General features: G+C 41.2%; 1 protein-coding gene across 1 annotated transcript in view; it reads right to left on the bottom strand.

The window, feature by feature from the left end:
* Positions 1–16,245, bottom strand: part of AGAP1 (ArfGAP with GTPase domain, ankyrin repeat and PH domain 1) — a 254,411-nt gene that overhangs the window by 149,816 nt on the left and 88,350 nt on the right. The window contains exons 8-9 of the mRNA XM_088523675.1: positions 11,815–11,970; positions 7,215–7,307 (exon numbers count right to left, since the gene is read on the bottom strand). Of these exons, the coding sequence (XP_088379801.1) occupies positions 7,215–7,307; positions 11,815–11,970 (249 nt within the window). The remainder of the gene's footprint in view (positions 1–7,214; positions 7,308–11,814; positions 11,971–16,245) is intronic.

The raw sequence follows: 16,245 nt of genomic DNA, 5'->3' as shown, positions 1-16,245 counted from the left end.
AAAAGGAAGATGAGGTTAGGAAGAGCCAAGAAATACCACCGACAGCAGACAGGCACAACGGCAGAGAAATAATATGGCAGAAAGCACATTAAAAGCAGCTCACCCTTCACAGCAACCCTCAGCTGCGCTGAGCTGATGCAGCTGTGTCAGGTGACATCCAAAGTCTCTCCCCAGATCCATAGCGAGAGTGAATGCTTGAACTAAGTCGCATAAAACCCAAGTTTTAAAAAGCAACATTTAATCTTTTATTTTTAATTTTTCCTTTTTTTTTTTTTAACATTAGCTGGCGTATTTATGCGTGCACTTATGCATAAAAATACATGGGCATTGAAAGCATTTACTAGCAAAAACTTAAATAACCTTTTTCACTTTTTTTTTTTAGTATTGCTAAACATAGAACAGAGTTCTTCCCACATAAAAACCTTTCTGCATCCCCTATGATTTTACTACTTGAAAATGGACTGAAATCTATGCAATAACACTCAAAATTTTCAGAGACTTTTCAGTCAGCAATACCAAATTGATATTTCTTTTAAAAAAATTGCTAACAAGGGAATAGAAGGCACAACACAACTTCTCTAATATTTCAGAATTTACCTAACAGAAGCAGTATTTTTCCTGCCAAGAAGTTAGACCGTTATTGATAACATGCTTGAAAAACTCCACCTCCCCACCCAAGTTCACCACCATCTTCTTTCATAGGATTCAGACGCACTTTATGAAGTTGCATTTTTGTTGGCACCTATCTTAAGGAAAGATATAACACACGCATCCAGCAGCCACATTCTTTTTGGAGAAAAATATATATATATGCACACATATCAGTGTTTCACCTACTAAGTTCTGCTGTGGTATTGCTGACAGCTCCACAGGGATCTTAGACATTGCCTAAAAATATTTGGCTTTCTAAATTCAGAGTAGGAGAGACAAAATAGCTCATCACAAACGGGTAGGAAAAAAAAGGTCATTTGAAATATCACCTAAAAGCTTTCAGAGCAAAGCCTGAATAAGATATTCAACTTTCTCCATTAATATAGCCATTTGCAAACTCAGAGAAGCGAATGGATTCTGAAGTTCACCTTTGCAAGTCACGGATGGCAAATTTTTTACTATGTCGTCGTTGCACTACTAAGTGCTAGAAAATTTATTTTGGAGCCAGACTCGAAGTTTGCTGCTCCTAGGCAACTGCGTGGGAATTTGGGGGCACCAAATGCGTGACTAAGGGTTCAGGTAGCCTCTCAACCTCTATTTTGACCAATGCTCAGGCATGACAATTTTGGGTGAAAGAACAGTCAAGGTTACCTGGTTCAGCTGTATAATCATAAGAGCATCTGTGATTAAGCATAAATGCCAAATACAAGAATCTCTTAAAGCAGAAAGTCAAGGCCAGCTCTTGTGTATTTATTTACACTCTAATCTGGCAGGGGGGAGCAGAAGGGGGAGAAAAAAAATAAATAAAAAAAAAGGAATGCGCACACAGCTGCCATCCCCAAAACAGACCTCCCATCTGCCACCCACGATTTGCATGTCACCTTCTCCAGGCTCATTTGTACTTCATTAACTGCCATTGACTTAACAAGATTTATGCAAATGACACCATAGGAGCTCGCTAACTCCCACTGCAATCAAGTGATTATGTATGTACAATTCTCCACAGCAATGAAAAATTAATACATGACAAGCCCACTCACCGCTGAGCTGAGCTTCTTGCTTTTATTTTTCTTGTTAGGATTTTTTCCTTTTTCTTATTGGAATATGCCTTACTGATAAAGATCCAGCAAGAGTGCAGAAAATAAAAGCCCACTTTCCAAAGCACTGCAACAAAAATACATGGTAGAAAGTATGTTGCACTAAAATATATAGCCTTATACACACTTAAAAATATTCACTCAAACTGCTGGGAAACAGGTCTTCGTTTTTAGAAGAAATGGTTTTGAACCTCGGTGATGCCACTCACCCCAACTTGGCTACAACTGTAGCGCCAGAAGAAGATGCCAGCATGAATATTTCTAGTGTAAACACCTCCCACATACAGAAGTTTTAGGGATTTTAACTTTGAGTTGGCATCGTTCTGAACATTTCAGGACTTGGATTCGCAGAGGGAATTAAAACAGCACATGAGCAAGGGTGCAGAAAAAAAGCAATCATGCTGAAAACCCATCACTTGGGATGTAGATAACGACATGTAAATGAAGTACAAGTGAGGAATCTCTGCACAGTCTCTTATAAAACCTCCTGAAATTGAATGATATTAAACATATGATCTTAGCATTTTAGGAGTTTTTGTTTGTTTTTTTTTGTTTGTTGTTTGAATTATGGCATTCATCAAAAAGCCACTGAAAGCCCAGAATTGAGGTGCTGATTCACCTACCTATGAAGTGGAAAAAACACTTTTCATAGTGAATTTTTTTTTTCTTCCTAGGGAACTGGATTCTCAACATTTCACTCACCTTAGAGAGTTTTGGCAAAAGTTAGCACAGACGTGTTAAATACACACTCAGTTGGCACTGCTTGCGTCCTGCATTTCTGCTGGGAATAAGAAGGTTGTTCAGGACAGCTTTAAAACGGCTTTGGCCAATAAAACCATATTTAGCACTGTAGTGAAAAGTGATTTTTAACATTTAGGAAGGATATAGAAAATAAGATTAACACTTTCAAGCCACAGTGTGTCCAGATAAGGAAAAAGCCATGAAGGAGAAACGTATTTCCTCACAGAGACAGGAGTCCATTAACAATTTCCCTAAACCTATTTTCCCCAAACTATCTGGAATTTGGGGAAAGAAATTAGGAATTAAGGAGTGGGATAAGCCTCTGCTTCTCTTGACTAAATGATCCACTGAATGCCTGTGCAGATGGCTCTGCAGGACACCTTGCTATGCCTTGTCATGGCATAACCCGGGCTAACCTGGCTTAGGCCAAAGTCTCCTCTGCCAAACCCACAGTGTAACTCTAGTAGCCATAGGGGTGGCATTTGTGTCAAAGGCAGGCTGTAACATAGAATTATAATTTGTAAGGGGAAAATGTTCTCTAGGAGTACAGTTACAACCTGTAAACACCCACAGAATTTTAAATATACATAGAAAAAAATCCCCACTTACGAAACGCAGCAGCATAACTACACTGGTTTGAGAGCAGCAACGCACACCTGAGCTAGGAAAGCTTTGTCACTGACGTTCAGATCCGTTACTCATCCCATCTGGGATTTCCAGACTTCCTAGAAAGCTCCCCTTCTCAACAGCTATGTTGTCACGTTGTGCTCCCTCCCCACCACACAAACGTACCTGGCTCTTATCAACTCCACCTTCCCCCTTACTGTATCCTCTATCCCAGAAGAGATCCCACATTCTGTCATCAAAAACAGAACATTTCCAATCTTCGATTATCCAGTTTCTGCACTGAGAAATACCATTTTCAGCAGGCTCTAGGAACCACCTACTGACAATAGGAATACACTGTTATATACAAGCCTTTGGCTTCAGTATCTGAACATTAAGACTTTTATTACATTTTTTAAAATTATCTTTTGCTAGGAACATTTAGAGGAAATGAACAGACACCCCCAAATTGACAGTATTAGAGTTTCAACCCTAACTTTGCTATGGTTGTATTTTTCCTCCCACCCAAGGATATCTTGTAATAAGTTCCAACAACCAACACCACTGACTCGCTCATCAGCATCCACCAGCTTAGCAAGGTGTTTTTTCGCCTTGCACCAGAAGCACCATCTTGCCAGCAGCTCTTAAAAGGCATTACTGTGATACACACAGTGTAAGAACCTATAGAGAATCAAAAAAGGAATGACAACAGATATTAAGGCCAAATCGCTATATGCTTTTAAAGATGTCCTGAAGGCAAAGTGAAAGACTACGTGCACGAGGCTGGCAAAGGCATCACACTCCTCAGTTCCTTAAATGACAGCCCTGCAGTTCCAGGACCTTTCCTAGCCCTGGAGGTTACCCTTGGTTCCAGTATGGACGACTGTAGCAAGGTGACTTTTGGGCTTATGGAAGACAGGGAGATGAAAGTCCAAGAAAGAAAAAATAAATCTTCAAATACCACCATGACATAGCTCTTCCACAGCATAAGTGTGAAAACTGCCATCTGCACTGAAATTCCCTAGAATGGATTTTTCTTCCTGGCCACCAACTATTTATCTGCCATCAAAATATACCAAGATGGAAGGGGTTTGCTATGGAAAAATATTACCCCCACACCAGCATAGTAGTAGTTTATTAAAATTTTAGGTTCCTTCTCACATCTGTCTCATTCACTGTAAATCCTTAAAATGCAGAAAGACACCACGTTCCCTACAGGAATTCCTATGAGCTCAGAGAAGTTTCCCAACGCCTCGCACTGGCAGAGCCCAGCAAGATCCCAGGCGGGCTGGGAGTTCAACACAACGGCAGCAGAGCCCACGAGCTACTGCTTAGATCTGCCCTAACAGGCGCGGGTAGACAACGAGCTCCATGTTCAGGGGACCTTGTCCCGTGGTCAGAGACGCAAGCTTGAAACAAAACAGCTGGTAATCAAAGTCCACTTCAAACTAGTGTGTGTGTGTGTATATATATATATATATATATATATTTCGATAGGAAAAATACCTGAAGTAGGTGAGAAGGTCAAAGTGGACATCAATTGAGAACATGTTCCTTTACTTGCTTTTTTAAAAAAAATCTAAGAATAATTTCCCTTCCCCCTCTCCTCCATTCCTTAAGCCAAATTATAGTACAATTACATAGGAATTACATTGGATGATACCATGTTAACTGAAGGGTTTTTTTTTTTTTTTTTTTTTTTAAACAGTGAGGGTGACAGCACTGGAACAGGCTGCCCAGAGAGGTTGTGGCGTCTCCTTCTCTGGAGATCTTCCAAACCCGCTTGGACGCAGTCCTGTGCCACGTGCTCTAGGTGACCCTGCGTGTGCAGGGGGGTTGGATTAGATGACCTCTAGAAGGTCCTTTCCAGCCTTAAGCATTCTGTGATTCTATGTTCCCTTCCATCACCTTCCTAGCAATGAATAATGCCCAGGAAAAAAACAAACCAAACCCCAAAACTTCAGCATACCCAACACTCATTTGCCCTGGGTCAGAAGCATGATTTGCTTTTTTCTACTTTATGAAGCATCTTTTCTCCAAACAGTACTTTTTCAACTGCATCTTACTTTGTTTCAAATGCCAGATGATGATTGTCTTCTGATCTTCACTGAAGGCTTTTTATAAAGCAGAAAAATTATGAGCTCCAAAATAAATGCATGAGCATGGTGCAAAATACTACTGACAGCAGCAACCCCACATCATTACAGGCCACTCAACCTTCCCTCTTCCAGCTCCCCAAAGAACAGGATAGAGCTGCCAACAAAAGACCTTCTCAAATAGTTTGAGTAGTTGCTTATACCTGGCAGAAGGAAGTTTCCACAACTGAGATTACTAAGACAAGCACACATTCCTGAAAGACTCATCGTCCTGAACAGGACAGATGAACTATGGTATATATGCTTTGCAGCAACGCAAAGTAAGGGAAGGAAGGAAAATTTTTCATGGACATATTCAGGATGATGGATGGAAGTATTTTATTCCAATGTGGCAGCATTCCTTTAGTCTTTGTAAAAGTATTCCAAGAGAGGCTTCCTACAGGTGTATTTTTAATCAAATTCATTTCACACAGCATATTTGTAGAAGAGAACAGTATGTACATTTTGGACCAACACTGCTAAGTTTACGCCTTAGTATTTCCACTTGCATTTGCATTTACAGGCACTTTTGTTTAATTAGCACTAGCCTCAAAAAAGTCTAGCCAGTCTAATCCCCCTCATGCCATGCAAAAGCTAGAGAAAAAAAATTCAGTTTGTTCTGAAAGCCTGAAAAACTCCTGCCCTGAGCACAGTGCCAAGCACATTGCTTAACTGGATTCAAACTGTTACTCCAAATTGCAGTGTGTTTGATTAAAATGCATCTACTACCAATTCATGGAGATGACAGCAGTTTTGCTCTCTGATGATGCAAAACAGAATTAAATAAATAATAAAAAGCCTTTTATCTGCCTTTTAAGAAAGAAAAAAAAAATCACTACAACAATTTAAGAGTGCAAAGTCCCTGATCCCTAATCTCTCTCCCCAAAAAATAAAGCAAGAGAACCACAGCTATCTAACAAGATGAGGCAGGGACTGAGGAAGAGGTTGAGAAGCAACCCAGGAAGCAAGTGGCCCATGAAGAGGCACGAAAGCAACCCCCAAAAATACTTACACAATAAGAAAATGAGCTACCTTGCCCCAGCATTCATGCCACGTCCAGCACTGCAGCTCATAGGAAATGTTCACAAGCCCCTCTATCGAGGCTGTTTGTGAAGCCTCCCATGCAAACGCTCAGCCCGGCGCTCTCCACTGCTCCACTATCGTGAGATTTTAATTTGAAAATAGGCAAATGGTCTCCTTCACCCAAATGCTCTGCACCAGCTTCCAGCACTGCCCGTGCCTTGCAAAGCAGCACTTGCAGCAACAATTTAGCAGCCGCTTTGCTGGGCTAATGAAAGTGTATCTTGGCTAGTGAAAACAGACCCAAACAAATCCGCCAAGTTGAGGCCTGTTGTGTAATGGGGAAGTTTAATTAAGGCCACACATTACAGCTGTAAACGCTCTCTTATATAATAAGGCCTAAATGAAACTGAACCTAATCAAAGTTACAATTCCTTCATTAGCAAATTACAAACAAGAGCGCGCAGCTGACACACCGGCTCTGATTATCACAACTAATTGCCTCGTTGTTGCAAAGCAGCCCGCGACCGCGTTCAGATGTCCGCCTGCGACAGCAAATTAGGGCCGCGTCAGGCTACTGCGGCGATCACAAGGGGCCCTTGTGCAGCGAGCCCATTTCCCCCTGTCGGCTGGCGGCGACCGGCCCAATCAAAGCGCTCGCTACAAAGGGCGGCTTTGAAGCCGGCGCAGCCTAGAAACGCGCTCCATATGCAGGCCGGCAGACTGCACTTCATTAGGCCTGTTGTCACATTTTCCCTCTTCTTATTCTAATGATCCCATTTTAATACACACAGGAACCTCTCCTAATTGATGTCAAGTGAGTGACTTCCACATTCATCAGCAGAGCACATCAAACAAGCCCGGGCGCACAGGCCCAGCGCTGGCGCGCTCAAGACCTGAGGTGTCTCCCCCAACTAGGGAAAGCAAAAAATACATGTATAGACACGGCTGTATTGTAGCATACCTGTTTAATTGGGATTGCACGGCCGCTTCCAATGCTATCCGTTCTGCTCTCCAGGACCTTCTTGTCTTTGTCTGGGTCACTCCCTTTCCGAGACTGCAGAGCAAAAGAAAGTTTGCACACTGTTAGATATGGCAGTTCACGTAGAACATGCTTTTTCCCCCCATCCCACAGCAATTAAATATATATATATATATATATATATTTGGACACACTGATACTGCTCTAGGAGGGATGTGAAGAAGCTAGAGGAACCCACATCTGGCCATCTACAATCTAAGACACCGTCTCTGGCCTTCACTGTCCACTTGTTTAAAATAAAATGGCGTTTAGTCTCAGGGAGCTCCAAATTCACTGCCTGAGGACCCAACAGATCAGAAGACATGGTGCTGAAGTTCCTCCTAGCAGGTCCAAAGAAGAATAAAGCCTCTCAGTTCTCCCTAAGGAAACCTAATACATCCCTGTATCTAACTCAATTAATCAATCACATCAAGTGTGACTTGATACTGCTGCCTTGATCACGCTGATTTTAATTTTTTTTAAAAATACTACTTTCAGCTGATTGGAAAGTTTGAACTTTAAGAATTTGGGAGTGACTGATCCTGAATAAAAGTTATCTATATGCAGTGAGGAAAAAAAAAAAAGAAAGAAAGAAAGGAAAATTAATTTTCAGGAACTCAACTGCCTTTGCTTGGCAGGCTCTGCCACAAGAGCTGACTTTGCAGTAGGGACACCCAAGGCTTTCTGCATGAGTTTAGGAAGTTATCCAGAAATTTTAAGATGACATTGAGTTTGTGGTCCATCTTCATAGAAGAATGGACACACGTAATGACGCTGACAGATTTATTTTATTCAAACAAACAAAACAAAAAAAAATCCAAGCACAGGCCTCTTTAATAACCCAACTGACAAGTGACAACTTTACTCCATTTCTTTTCAATGGGAACATTACTCGCACAATATGAAATATGGGGGTAACCTTTTTGTGTGCTTTTCAAATCCCTCACGCCGTATGCAATAAATATGCTCATGAGGCCTACGGAAAGTTAACAGAAACCCAAGCAACACCAGAGAGGGACTTTGACTTTTCAGAGTAGCTTAAAGAGAGGGTTGAAAGACAGTGAAATTCAGAGCCAGATTAAAACATCCACTCTCCAGATTGTCCCGTTCATTGGGCCAAAGCACAGGGGGAATAGAATTGCCCAGAGCAGTTGCCTCAGGAGGCAAGGGCAAGAAAAGGGGAAGGCAAAACCCCACGGAGGAAGACTTCACCTAACACCATCCTGAGCAACACATTTGCGCAGCGGGAAACCTGCGCTTTCGGCAGCTCCGCCGGGAGCAGGCTCCTATCACCAGTTACTATGGTTAGGGGCAAGGAATGACATGCCCGGGAATTAAACAAAGAATAAATGAAAGCAAGCAAAACAAGTGGGAGGGATGAAACCCAGCGCTCGAGATAACTATTGTCCCTCTTCCTTCAAGACGGGTTTCTGAATCTGAAAGTGCCACTTCCCCATAATAAAACACAAAACAAAGCGTCAATAGGGCGAAGCGGCTGGAAGTGACAGATTTTAAAGAAACTCAATGATGGTCGCCAACTCCTTGGGAGGGAAGTTGTCAACTTGAATGTTTCTTTCTATTTGACTTGATTTTTTTCTTTTTTTAAGAAAGGATCCTGTCTCTGAAAAGCTAAACTAAATATCTATGAACTGAATTAGAAAAAAAGAAAACCACATTTTCTATGCCATAAAAAAGTAACTGCATCGGGAAATAACGCGCTGCACACAGAAAGGAAGTAAATACATACAAAACGTTGTCAAGTGCTGAGAGTACAGAGACCCGAGAGTTTGCTAGCTAAGTTGTGAAAGCTGCTTGCAATCACAGCACGCAGAGATTTTTCAAGAGGAAAATGGTATCAGGCTCCAGTGTTTATTGGAGCAAACTGCAACAGCAGCACCTTTCTATAGGGGAACAGGAGATTTTGGTCAGGACTAGACCCTGGTACCATCAGACCAGACAATGAAAATATAAGAATACTGAACCTCTATTAGATCCTGAGATAGGAGGGTCATTTTAACAAAACAAATAATTCCTGCAATTTAAATATCATCAAAGATAGGCACTACTGAATCTAAGATGAGAGGCATCTTGCTGTACCAGCAGCTCATCCATTCCACGTGTAACTAGAAAAGTTGTTACAGTCAGTTCTTTACTGAAGTTTACTTTATTTGCATCTTAAGTTCTCATCTCTGCTATACACTATTATTCAGTTCTTCCTGTACTACCAGGCATAAAACACATGGCAACCCTCCTGCATTATTTGTTGCTTTATTTTTATCACTGAAGTGGAAAGTCAGCTATTGCAACAATTCCTTGACAAAAAATATTCCTAGCCAGGGAAATCATCAAGATAAGATACTGTATATAATGCACTTAATCATTAACATCACTAAGTTTCCAACCCTGTTCCCACTCAAACACCATGACAGATTTAAGACAACCACATCTGTTTGCTACCTAACCCCATTTTCTTCCAAAACTAGAAAAGCTTCATGGAGAAAGCTAAATGCATCCCCTAGAGAACAAGGGGATTCACATTTACAACGGAAACTTAGGTGAGAGATCCTAGCAACAGTTTAATGAATGAGCACAGCAAAAGACCTCCAGAGCTGCACAACACAATATTTTCAACTTCTTTCTCTGCTTCTAACGACACGTAACCAGATGTACAGGTCATTATTAGTTCAGTTGCACAATTCCAGGTTCCAACCTGACTGACACGGCTCAAAATCCATGTTACAGCAGAGTCAGAGCTAACACTTCAGCATTTGCATTGCACAGCAGCTTATTAAACAACATTCGATATGCCCAGATCTTGACAGACAACATTAATTCCTAACAGACAAAAATTATTTTGTTTATAACCACAGCACTTATTTTTCCCATTTTCCCCCAGATAACAGACAACAGTGGTCAGCATTTTCTCCTGTTTGCACGCTGGGTTCTCACACTAAGCTATACATGATTACGAATTAGTCTATTTGCTTATAGCAGATACAGCTGCCCTAAAACCTTTTTCCAACCTTGTCCTCAGTTGCAGACACATACGTTTCTCTTCGTTCACGCTCTCAAATTTAGACCTGTTCAAAATTAAAATGCCCCTAGTTTTCCAAACATCTAAACAGCCCTCCTTGCATTTCACGCTTACTTAAGACAAGAAATGGTTGGCAAATGCTTTTGACAGAAGTGGTAGCACTCCTCCGTTCTGACCGTTTCCAAATTTATTGCTCTGCTTCCCGTTCCTAGGATGACACTGACATCTAGTGGAGTTAATAACCCACGAGGATTCTGAGACAGGGACAAGTATTCCCATAATAAGGGTGAAGAAAAATATATCCATGAAGTCACTACGAAATGCCAGTGCTGAATCCTGACAGACTTTTGGATACCACTCATTTTTGCATGTTCTGCTGCTAAAATTAATGACAAATATATTTAAATTACTTTGTAGGAATTTTAAGAGCTGTAATTTTTAATCAAAATATCGCTCACAAGAGGGGCAGATGAGACGTGATCTGTGAAACGCTGTACTGCCACTCCAAACTCCAAACCCACAATGAGCTTATTTATTCGCTCAAGGCCTACAGATCAAATTTTGGAGTCTCATTAGTTTGGTGGAGTGAGCTACCTCTGGGAAGTAAACACGACAGTGTCTTTGGAATACAAAATATAATTTTTGTCACAATGACAGAGTAGATGCAGCTTTCTACCATGACTGGCGTAGGTACAGCGGCAAGGAACATATATACCAGCCCAAAGGAATGCTATGTTTGTTATAAAAATATTAAAATGGTGTCAAAAGCCTGTTTGCAGCACCACTGTTATACATGCAGCACCATCACAAATCTTTTGGTAAAACTGCTCAAATAAGGACATAATCAGTCAAAGATTTATTCAGTTTTCCTATGTGCCTAATCTGTCATCAGGAGTCAGGCAAGCTATTTATTATGTTTTGTTTCTCAGGGAAACCAAAACTAGACAGTTTAGGAGGAAACAAAGCCATTTTCATCCCCATCACATCTTTTAGCCCTAGAAAAGACAAGTGAACTGATACTGTGTAGTAATAAAACTGGCAAATAGCTATGTTTTCCACTACTGCACAGGATTCCCCTGGCAAACATCGACTGAGACCTCCTTATAAAGTTCAGACGCTTCATTAAGGAAGCTCAGGGCAGACGTGTTCTTTCGTGCAAGGTCCAGCGTGGGGAGCAGAGGCCCAGTTTTCTCCCTGATCACAGGACGAGGCAAGCTGAAGCAGAGAACCGAGGCAGGCCTGTGAATTCAGGTCAAGTGTACCAGAATTCAACCACCAATTGATTTGTTTCACTGAAATTCCCAGTAAATAAATAATTTAGTTTCTGTTTAAGTCCTCAAACGAAGAGCCCCATGGCCGTTCTAAGACGCTTTGCGTTTCAAACCTGTAGATGCATCTCAACACTTTTGTTTGGACGAGACCAGCTCAGCTCAGCAAGTAGGAAGCTCAGTCCTTCACCACCAAGTACTACTTAAAACACAGCAACGTTGTCTTCCTTGGCTCACTCACCGTGAAAAGGTTGGACCGGCGCTTGGACTGTTTACGGACAGGTGTTGGTGTGTTGGCAGTGGGAGGAACATCAATCCGTAGCTCCTTCTGGCTGGTGCTTGGAGTTGATGGGACAGAGGAGGAATAATCACTTAAACTCCCTCCTCCATTACTGGTCTGCAAGGATTAAAGTTAGTTTTAAACAGTGATACACTGCTTTCAAGAAATTACAATCCACAGCTGTATCTTATTTAGTCCCGATATCCAAAATCGGCACCCTCAGCTCAGGAAAATAGCAGGCCTGCCCTACTGCCACTTTTACACACGTTTCCATTCCAAGCCTTTGAAATACATATTTTTTTGCTGCCGTTATTTTTGAAAAAGAAAAAACAATTAGGTATTTCTGTTCATATGGCAGGCCCATTTTCATTCTATATAATGTAACCTTAATAGAATAAACAGAATTTCATCTGTTTTATTAGCAGGGCAAGCAATTGTGAAAAGGCTACAAATTATATTTTTCCCATTTTTTAAATTGGCACAGCAAATTCTGCCTCAAACTAAAGAAAAAATAGCTAGTGCTACATAACTTTATAGCTGGACTATCCTTGTCCAGAGACAGCAATTCACAGTGAAATAATCAAGAAAATCAAGAGTTCAAAGCTGCGAAACAGCTACTATAACGATAACTAGTTGCTAACAAATCTACAGAGGGCATAACAAACACTGATAGAACAATACAAAACTTTAAAGGAAAATATTCCAATTCAAAGTAGCCAAAATTGTAAAGTTATTGCAAAGTCTCATAAGAGGCAAATTATAACCACTGAGTACACATATAAAACAACTAATGAAATGATGCAATAACTGACTAACAGCAGAAAGGAGAGGGTAGCAGACAGAAAGGAACAAAATGTGACGAATATCACAAAAGCTTAACTTCATTCTGTACTGGCTAACACAAACTAGCGTTAAAAAAAATAAAAAAGATGCAGAAATAACTTGTAGGGGGAAAAAACGTCCTTTTTTCCCCCATCAGATCCAATGCAAGCTTTGAGGGGGACATTTTCAGTATTTGGTGCTGAGGTGGGGTGAGGATGGAGAGCTCTGAACACCCTGTAGACAACCACATCAGGAGGGGAGCAGCGCGCAAAGCGTCTTGACAACGACTCGAGGTATCATATAAAGGGACAAAAAGGTCTACGATGCTCACAAGAAAGTCAAGGAGCACATCTTGGAATGGCCAGGCTTCCTAACAGAAGTAAGGAGGAGAAGAGAGCATGTTGTCGGGATGTCCGAAGAGAAGTTGCTTAAAAGGAAAAGGAGGAACTTATTTTCCTACCACGCTCCTGCACTGGTGGCTGGTTTTACACACACCCGAAGCTGCCACGGGATGGGAAGGAGATAGTCCTGCTGGAAGGCATCAGCGGGCACCTCTCAAATAAACCTTGGAGACCAGTGTAGGCACCACGGTCAAGTCACCAGTGAAGCAATCCTTCCTCACACCATCCAGTTGAACTTACTTGCTGGGATTTCAACTCTTCTCTTTCAGCCTTTCCAAATTTGTTTCCTCCCCTTCCTTTTTCTCCTCTCCTTTATTTTACTCAAGGAAAGGAAGGTAGAAAGAGGTAAGAAACAAGGAGCTGATGTTTGAGCTAGAAGGCCAATCAATGCTGAGAGAAATACCAGGTACATCAAAGTCACAGTTTCTCCATATATAACAAGATACTCATCTCATTTCTGGATGACAGGATAGGGATTATAACAAGTGAACTTTCTGATGGACAACAAAAAAAAGAAAAAAAAAGTGGCTGTCAGGAAGCCAGGAAACCTTCTGCATTTTCGAGTGCACAGAGCAAGTTGCAAGCAGAATTTGGAGCTGGCCCAAGACTATAAGACAAAGGAGCTAAAAGAACGAGAGCCGTGACGCCCATTTTTAGTATTCAGTAACACAAGTGAGGAATGAGCAATTCTGCGTGGGAACAAATGACCTTAATTTACCCTGCATTCATTTTCCCTCTCTCTATGGCACCTTGCTGAGATACCAAGTAATGCACTAAACATGTAAGATAGTAAATGACCTGTGTGAAGACAGACACTGAACCTATGGAAATTAGAGATTATCTTTCCAAAGAAACGTAGAAAAAGCTCTCACATTAAAGCAAATAATTCCCCAAAACCACCACAAGATAAAAACATACGTAACCAGGACACTGTTCAAGTGCTTACCAAAAATTCACCCAAGTTCAAACAGCCACAGACTTTGGAAAATCAGTAGACAAAGCACTTGACATAGCAAAGATGAGGAGGGTAGCAGGGGAGCCTTAAAATGCAGCTGACAAAAGTACGTATAGGAATAGAGTAGCTGGAAACTCAGCAACTACTAAATAGCGTTTAGAGAAGGAAAGCCAGGAGGCTGGGAGAAGCAAGGAAGAGCTTTCAGATTAGAGCGGAGACCTACTGCCCGCTTCAAAAAGGAGCCCAACTGGAACCGGGGGGAAAATGAAGGGACAGGAAAAATCCAGAGAAAGCAAGCAAGCTTAAGAAGGATCTAAAATATTTAGAATTGAATCCATGCAGTTACAAGTCTTATCACAGGAAGAAAAAAAGATGGTAACGCAATAGGAAAGCTAGAAGAAAGAAGAAAGGTTACACAGAAAGGGCAGGAAAAAGGCAAGAAATGATTCAAGTATTGTAAGTTGGTAGCAGGATTTGAGCCATAGACAGTTGGAAATAAAAGAATACAGCTACATTCCATGACACGACATTGACCAACTTCCCAAATATGTGTCTTTGCATGCATTTCTTTTTGTTAACTAAAAAGAGATAACAGATTTATACTTCAAGCACTCATTTCCCAGACAGAGCATATAAATTAATCCCTCAAATTCTACCTTTTTAATCTTTTGGCGTCTTACAGCATCCTTTCATGCTCATCGTGCTGACATACTGTCTCCCAAATTAAGTGATTTGTTTTCCAGGAGTGAGTAACTCCTAAAGGGAAAGCTGTACACCTACATGTATTTACCGGTGTTAAAGAGATGAAACTCAGCACAGAAGGTCAGGCATTCTAATCCCCAAAGACAGACCCTTGCACAGAACAAGTCCTGCAGGCAATGCCTTCTCTTTGCACATACCTACCCTCCCTGCGTTTCTGACCTTGTAAATAAAAATGACTGCGTGGTTTCAAAAGAAGCCGTATGAAACTCGCTGCCAGGAAAAAGTAAAATCTGTTGCGATAAAAGGCTTCAAAGTGGAAAACTTCAGGATTTCCACAAAACAAAAGGATGGCTACCAATACTTAAAGGTCAAACTCTTACTCAGGGCACCAATGCTTATAGTAAACATATAAAACCATGTGGCTACTCTGAAATGCCGGCATAAAGAGAATGGGTTTGACCAGAATGAGCTCTGACATGACTTTCAAGCTTCAGCCTGCACAGACAGCAGCTATGGAAAACGCAACCAGACAAGTACTTGGAAACCATATTCCTGGTAACGTGGGAACCTCGCGCGCTGCTGACAGAAACAAAAGGCTGAGCGGTCTTCGTCGGGCTGTTTGTTTGCACCGGATGAAAATCTAGGGACCGTGCCATATTAAGACCGCAGAAAGCCGTTTCCTGCAATCAGTATGCAAGAGTTTAATAACAAGTTCACTGAAGTGAAGTAGGGAGTTTAGGACACATGGCAATAGCTATAATTCACAGAACTTAACATTTGTCCAAAGCCATAAAAATCAAGTCGGTGAATCCGAAGAACAACCTTCCTTCCACGACATGTTACCCAGCGTGCAACAAATATGAACTCAATTGCCGAGTGTCGACAAATCGGTCAAGTTTGCAGCAATCAAAACCAATCAAATAAGTGCTCAAATACACATGAGAGTATCACACAGCTTCACATTACCTTTTCAATCGAGTTTTTACACTAAGTTGCCCTCAAGAAACGAGCATATCTGAGATACTGGCATAAAGAGCCACTTCTGTGAATCTCTGCTCTTACCAGAATCACAGCAAGGGGGACAAACTCAGGCAAATGAATCCGTGTAGGATACAGAACCATTTATACACCCCTGTTTGGCCTTCTAGAGTGACAGGATTTTCTGACCTTAAGGCAGCAGGTCCATTTTCCAACATGCTAAAAGACTTCTGGACATACTCTGTACAAGTCTATTTTTTTTCATCCTGCCAGCAATCTAGATGGCCTGATGGTCACTGACCTTCAACACACAGTTACGGATATCTTTCAAAGTCTTTAATTTCAGGGATATACTCATTTCTTGTACGTACTTTGTGCAAACTGCCAATAATTCAGTTTAAAAATGTGTACTTTTAGTATCTACATGGGCTTATATCTCCTGCCACAGAGACTGATACTGTAAAAAATTCAAGGAATGAAGTTAAATTCTTAACAAGTATCCCAATATGAAAAGACTCTTTTTGCTCTCTAGAA

This window comes from Tinamus guttatus, unplaced genomic scaffold (assembly GCF_059628265.1).
Source record: "Tinamus guttatus ecotype Peru unplaced genomic scaffold, ASM5962826v1 Tinamus_guttatus_pri_ptg000197l, whole genome shotgun sequence".
In the NCBI taxonomy this organism is placed as follows: domain Eukaryota; kingdom Metazoa; phylum Chordata; class Aves; order Tinamiformes; family Tinamidae; genus Tinamus; species Tinamus guttatus.
This window is presented reverse-complemented; position numbering and strand designations above follow the sequence as displayed.